This window comes from Otolemur garnettii, unplaced genomic scaffold (assembly GCF_000181295.1).
Source record: "Otolemur garnettii isolate 467f Iridium unplaced genomic scaffold, OtoGar3 scaffold00048, whole genome shotgun sequence".
Lineage (NCBI taxonomy): Eukaryota > Metazoa > Chordata > Mammalia > Primates > Galagidae > Otolemur > Otolemur garnettii.
This window is the reverse complement of record NW_003852443.1, coordinates 3800017-3807199: the sequence shown is the minus strand read 5'-3', so window position 1 is coordinate 3807199 and position 7183 is coordinate 3800017. Positions and strand designations below refer to the sequence as shown.

Here is a 7183-nt window from a genome sequence, read left to right as displayed (position 1 = left end):
CTGCCTCAGCCTCCCAAGTAGCTGGGACCACAGGTGCCCGCCACAATGCCCGGTTTTGGTTGCAGCCATCATTGTTGTTTGGTGGGCCGGGCTGGATTCGAACCCGCCACCTCCTCAGGTGTATGTGGCTGGCGCCTTAGCCGCTTGAGCCACAAGCGCCGAGCCTGTCTATCTTGTTTCTTAATAAACCCTGTCTTAAGTGCTGCAGATTTTTTTTTCGTTTACTGTATGCTGTTGTTCTTCACTCTGTATCCTTTTCCTGCATTATTTCTGTTTCTGATATCTTTACTTAGAAAACTTGATTCTACCCCCCAAAAATATAAATATCTTCTACATTTTTAGAAAAGGTTTCTTAAATAACTTCATATTTTCTTGGGAGTTTTCCTGTGAGGTTTTTGCACTCTCTTGGACAGATTTTTCTTTAACTAAATTCAGTTTTAGCATTAAAGGTAAATGAATTACTTTATGTCTTCATAGCCCATTATTTTCTCTTTAAGAACTGTCACAAGAGCTGTGTTATTTTTGGATTATTATGAATACTTAAAAGTTGAATGTGTAACAATGTATGTTTTCATCAAATTCCACCTTCTCTTTCTACTGTAGGTTGGCAGGTTTGATTGTTCCTCTGCACCCGACATCTGTAGTAATCTCTACGTTTTTCAGCCATCTCTAGCAGTATTTAAAGGACAGGGAACAAAAGAGTATGAAATTCATCATGGTGAGGATGGAAAAAAAATGACAAAAATTCATCATTTTCAAATAGAAATTTTATAATTGGGTTTTTTAAAACCTTGTTTTGTATGTACATGCTTATTATAAATAACTTTACTCTTAGTAAATATAAGGAATGATATTTTCAGTTGCAGATAGTCATTTATTCTCTTTGTTCTCATTTATTCAGTGTTTTTGATCAGTGTTTCTGTTGATAGGTCAGGCTAGTGAGGAGTTTTAAGTCCTGCTTGTTGGCAGAAGTAAGCAACACCTACAGTTAACTTTATAGTGTGCCACAGGTAACATCTCAGCCATTACAGGTATCTCAGCCAATACCCAGATGTTCTTTTGAATTTTTCTGCCACTAGATTTTCAGTCTTCTCCATGAACTGCCTTACTCCCTCTTGCATTTATAATTACGTTTCATTTCAACTTATTGAAGACTTCAGCTCTACATTCATTTAAGTATAGTTCCAGTCCCAGGAGTTTGGGATACATCAGTGTCCTTGTCGTAAAAGCGATTAAATATAGCAAAAGAGACACACAAACTACCAAGCATAATACAGCTAAGTGAGTAACAGAGATTGATGAAATGTCTGTGAAGTGACAAACACTGCCTTACGTTTTAGAGCTATAAGTTATAAAGCATGAACTCTCAAGAGGTTAAAAATACTGTTTACTAGGGACAGGAGGTGAGAAGATCCATAAGAAAATGTGAAAAAATATTTCAGTGGCCATTATGTAAAAATTACAAGATCAAATAAAGAGACTTCTACATGGTAAACATAAGGAAGTAACATTTACGTTGAGCATGAAGTACTCAGTTTCCCACAACAAATATAGGGGAACTGGAGGAACTGAACAAGGGTTGGCCATATTTTTGACTTGATGAATTGGCACTTGAATAACTGTAGCATATGTGCAAGTTGACTGTGATAAGATGGACTAGTTAAGGAAGGCTGGGGTATATTGCAGTAACCTGGACTGAATTCAGGCAGTAGTAATGGGGTTGAAAATGGTAAGCAGTATAACAGAATTATGATAGGAGGCAGAGAAAGAAGGCAGAGTTCACTCTGGGAATCATATTTAGGCACCTAGTGGATGATTATGCTCTTGCCAAGATGAGGAAAGTGAGAAGAGGAACAAGTTTCAGGGTAAATAACTCAGCTTCAGTTTGAATATACAATCGTGCATCATTTAAACTACAGGGATGCTGAGAAATGTATCATTAGGTGATTTTTGTCATCATACATAGTGTACTTACACAACCTAGATACATAGCTTACTGCATACCTAGGCCACATGGTATAGCTTATTGTTGCTAGGGTACAAACCTGTATACCATGTTAGTGTACTGAGTATTATCTTCATCTGTAACAAACAGTAGTAAGTATTTGTGCATCTAAACATAGAAAAAGTAATGAGTTGTGCTACATTTTAATGGCGATAGGAATTTTTCAGCTCCATTATAAACTTAACAGAACCACCATCATATATGTAGTCCATCATGGGCCAAAATATCATTATGTGGTATATGCCTGTGTTGTGTTTAAAATGTTTATGTGATATCCAACTACAGTTTTCCCTTGGGCAATTGGTAATATGGGCTTTAAAAGAGGTCTAAGTTAAGAAAAAAGATTTATAGATTAGGCCTATAGTAATAGCTAGGGGCAACATAAAGAATTGTAAAAAAACACTTAAAAAGTGATTATTTTACATCTAGGAAAAAGGAACATTTCAAAGAGATCGAGATTTTAACTAGTTCTAGAAACAGAAGAACATATAAGGAATGGGTCCATAGCAAACCCATATTTAATATACCAGACACTAAAACCTCATCAAAATTAGTTTATCCTTAAGTTCATCTTCCTTTAATATTTTGAATATAAAAACTCAAATATTTCCGGGGATACAAGTGGCAGAATGTGGATTTTAATATTTTTTTACTCTATTTCAAAGGAAAGAAGATTCTATATGATATACTTGCCTTCGCCAAAGAAAGTGTTAATTCTCATGTTACCACACTTGGACCTCAGAATTTTCCTGCTAATGAAAAAGAGCCATGGCTTGTTGATTTTTTTGCCCCTGTAAGTTATTTTTGTCTGTCAGACTATACTATTGTCAGATTTTATCTTCTCATGGCAAAAGACATTTTTTAGATAACCTTGAACTATTAATACCAGAACTATGTCATTCCGTTTTGGCCACTATTACATGTTCTAAGTGTGTGCTAATACAGTTCCCACTCTCAGAATTAGGCATATGCCAGTGGGATTTGCCAGCAAGTACAGTTTGACTGACTTAGCGTATTGCTTGTTACAAAAATGATGAGGTTTGTTTGTTTCGTTTGGCTTAGTGCTTTGAGTATTTTTCTTCCCTAGTGGTGTCCACCATGTCGAGCTTTACTACCAGAGTTACGAAGAGCATCAAATCTTCTTTATGGTCAACTTAAGTTTGGTACACTTGATTGTACAATTCATGAGGGACTCTGTAACATGGTAAGTCAAAGTATAAACAATTTATTCTGATTTTCTTGTAAAATACAGATATTTTGGCTATCTCATCTTAATAAAATAGCTTTTTCAAATATATATCTTCCATTTATAGTAACAAATTATTTAAACAAGTAATGTCCACAGAATGATATCGAAACATGATTAGATTAAAACCTGATGATCTATTGGTAGAATGTAGTAAATGTGGGAGGTAGATAGGTTGACTTCTCAGTGAGATGCCCCACCTCAATCTAGGAGAATCTATGGGAACGGGTACAGATTCGCTATCCCTGGGGGCTCATCAGGACCACCAAAGATGACAAGAGCCCAGAACCCCAGAACAAGGCAAAGTCATTGCAGCTCTTCTTGTGCACCAACAATCAACAGATGGGGCAGGACTGAGCCCTTCAGCCGAGCTGAATCCTTTGAACTCCTGATCCACAGTTTAGATTAGGGAACCTGGCTTGCTTTCTCTTTAACCAATCTTCCTGGGGACTTGGGATTCTTTTGACCCTATCTTTTGGCATCTTTACATTTTGTATATACATTTTGTGTTAGAAATTAATAAAAGCCTTCTGAAGAAGCCAGAGAATTGCTGCACTGTCCTAGTCTGCCACTTGGGATAGGACAATGTACACCTTTCTCCAGGCAGTCTCAGACTCTATGTCTTAAGCCTGTGTAAATTATTGTCATTTCCCCAGAGATGTTTTCCTTGTCACTCTCAATCCAGGTCAGGGTCCGTGGGCCATAACCCCAACAGAAAATGTTTACTTCTCAGTTTCAGGAAGAAGTAGAAATTATGTACCTTTTAATGAAAGTATATACCACTGATAACATATTCTTAGCAAAAAAAAAAAAATCTTAAAATAGGTCAAGCCTCCAGATTCATTACTGTTTGGAAATCCAATGACAGAAGAACGTGTTACTTGACACCATGGGCATGCACACTACAAGTCCCAGTTTGTGGAGCATTACACAGGACAAACACCCAGTTTATTAGACAAATACATTGTGGGGACAGAGAAGGAGAGATTGAAGAAATTTAAAAGACATCCGTCAAATGCCATGTTTAGGCCTTCTTTGAATATAGTTGAAATAAACCAAATACCAAAAAAGGTAATTGAGTAAAATGAAATAAGAATACTAACCAGATATGTAATGATTTCAAGGAAGTCATTGTTAAGTCATCTATAATTGTTAAATTATAGATGTGCAAATAGTGTGGTTATACTAAGGAGAAAGTTCTTACATTTTAAAAATTTTGAGATAGTTATAGATGAAATGATATATCATATGGAATTTGCTTAAAAATTGCATATGATATATGGAATAGTCTTTGAGGTAGGAGTATAATAGATGAAATAAAAGCAGCCATGAGTGGGTGACTGTTGAAGCTACATGAGGGTTTATTTTCTCTCTACTTCTCTGAATGTTTTACTAAACTCAAAAACCAAAATGTAAAAAAAAAAAAAAAAAAGATGGAAGAGATAGAGAAATGAGAAAAGGGAAACAAAAAATCCTGTGTTTTTAGAACATAATAGAAATAAGCTGTAGTCCCACTTCATTAGGCTGAGGTGGGAGGATTGCTTGAGACTAGTTCTAGGCTGTAGATGCTATACTGTTAAGGCAAATTTTGAAAAATTTAATAGAAAAAGAGAAGTTATAGATATTTTATGTAAAAGGAAATCCAGTAAACATGAAAATTTTGATTTCACTAGTCATCAAGAAAATGCAAACAAAAGTCAGAAACCTTACTCCACCAAATGAAAATTTATAAATCTCATAATCACAAGTATATGAATAAATTATCCAGTCACACAGGGGACAGATTATGAGACGATGGGTGTATAGCCCACAGGCCACACATGGCCAGGATGGCGGTGTATGTGACCCAACACAAAATCATCAACTTGAAAACACTGTTAGATTGGTTTGTAATTTTTTTTTCCCCTGGTAGAACTCAGTTTGTATGGTTTTGGGCATCTTATATGTAACTTTGAAAAAGAAATGCCAAACAAATATAATTATTACTTTGAATTCCTTTAGTTTTTAATCTCAATATTCAACTTATTCAGTATATAAAGTTTTGAAACTATGGTGTCAGATTCACTTCGAATACAGGTTAGGATTCACCACACCAATTGGCTTTCCTTGATCAAGTCACTTAGCTCTCATTAACTCAGTTTCTTCATTTATAAAGTGGGTTTTATAATTTTAACTAATTTGTTGTAAGGAATAAATAAGAAACTATATGTTAAGTGCTAAAATTATGCCTGACACACAGTAAGCATGTGTTAAATCTTAGCTCTAATTGCTTTGTTGACCTAATTAATTAGATTTATATATTTTTGCAAAATTTCAATAATTTTAGAAAAAAGAAAACATTTTTGTATCTGAAAGATTCCAATTTGCTAAAGAGTGCTTTTCAATTTTAAGGATGCAGAATTCAGCTATAGCAAATCCACAGAGAAGGATTTCTTTGTAACTTTTTAAAAAATAAAAACTTTAGAGAGATGCTTCCTACATTGGTTTCCATATAAATTCTGAGGAAATTAAGTATTTTGTACTATGTAGGATATCTTGAATATAAAATAAAAAGTGACCACATTCTTAGGGCATAATTCATGATTCTTTAACCTAAAATATAGTCATGTACATATTATTGCTTTATTTTTGCCATTTTATGTACTTGATCATCTACTTCTAGAAAATTAGAGTATTTTTTATGGTTTTTAAAAAAGACTTAAGCCTGCTCTTTACAGCCTCTTCTTATCTTGGTTCACAAGAGTAAAAAGGGACCAAATATGTATTAATAACCCAGGCTCACTTCTCAATGCTTTCATGCCTATGGTTTTCATAACTAATAGAGTGTATAAATAAAGGTCAGATATTCATCAGTATTCATCACCAAGAATCTATCTTCTTTGATAAATTTGGCTAGATGAAAATTTTTCTGACACCTGCAATTTAAAAATGAGTGTTTTAACCTTGTTCTTGTTGTTTAAAGCCAAGCTAGTTATAACTTTTAAACAAATAGACAAAATAAATCTATAATTTGTATTCTCCTTCCTAACAGTATAACATTCAGGCTTATCCAACAACAGTGGTATTCAACCAGTCCAACATTCATGAGTATGAAGGACATCACTCTGCTGAACAGATCTTGGAGTTTATAGAGGTATTTCAAATCATAGATCATGGCTAGAAATACTTCTGTTTATATGAACACTCTATGAATATAAAAATGTTTAGTAGTGGGGTTTATTCTTTTCATGTCAAAACCATTTTTGACAAGGAAATGTTTAATTTTTCTAATGTTTTACTCTATGAGGTCTGACAGTTAAGTTTGTGAACTTACCACTGTACACTTATATTGCCAGCACTGTACAAACAACTCAGTAAGGTTTCATAACCTTGGTATATCAGTGTCTCACAGCTGTGACCATGTTGACATATGGCTGCATCTTACTAGTCACATTCATTGTTGCATGTTTTCGTGTGCCATCATAGTACTAGAGTTTGAATTAGAGCAATGAACAAACCTAAGTTTCTTGCTAAACTTGTCCCTGAAGTGAAATCAGGGACATGTTAACCCAAGTTTGTGGGGATTGTGCCATGAACAAAATGGCAGCATACAAATGGATTAAATGTTTTTCTAAGGCTGGGCATGGTGGCTCAATGCTATAATCCCAGCAATTAGGAGGCTGAGGAGGGTAGATTGCCTACACTCATATATTTGAGACCAGCCTGAGCCAGAGCAAGACCTCATCTCTAAAAATAGCTGGGCATTGTGGTGGGCATCTGTAGACCCAGCTACTTGGGAGGCTAAGGCAAGAGAATTGCTTAAGCCCAGGAGTTTGAGTTTGTTGTGAGCTATGACACCACAGCACTCTACTGAAGGTGACAAAGTGAGAGTGTCTCAAAAGAAACAATAAATAAGTTTTTTCTAAAGGGAGAGAAAATGTCACTAATAAGAG

At 35.0% G+C, this 7183-nt stretch overlaps 1 protein-coding gene across 1 annotated transcript in view; it reads left to right on the top strand.

Annotated features, from left to right (window-relative positions):
• Nucleotides 1-7183, top strand: part of DNAJC10 (DnaJ heat shock protein family (Hsp40) member C10) — a 47401-nt gene that overhangs the window by 26292 nt on the left and 13926 nt on the right. The window contains exons 13-16 of the mRNA XM_023514156.1: nucleotides 604-718; nucleotides 2671-2798; nucleotides 3093-3209; nucleotides 6283-6384. Coding sequence (XP_023369924.1) covers nucleotides 604-718; nucleotides 2671-2798; nucleotides 3093-3209; nucleotides 6283-6384 — 462 coding nt within the window. The remainder of the gene's footprint in view (nucleotides 1-603; nucleotides 719-2670; nucleotides 2799-3092; nucleotides 3210-6282; nucleotides 6385-7183) is intronic.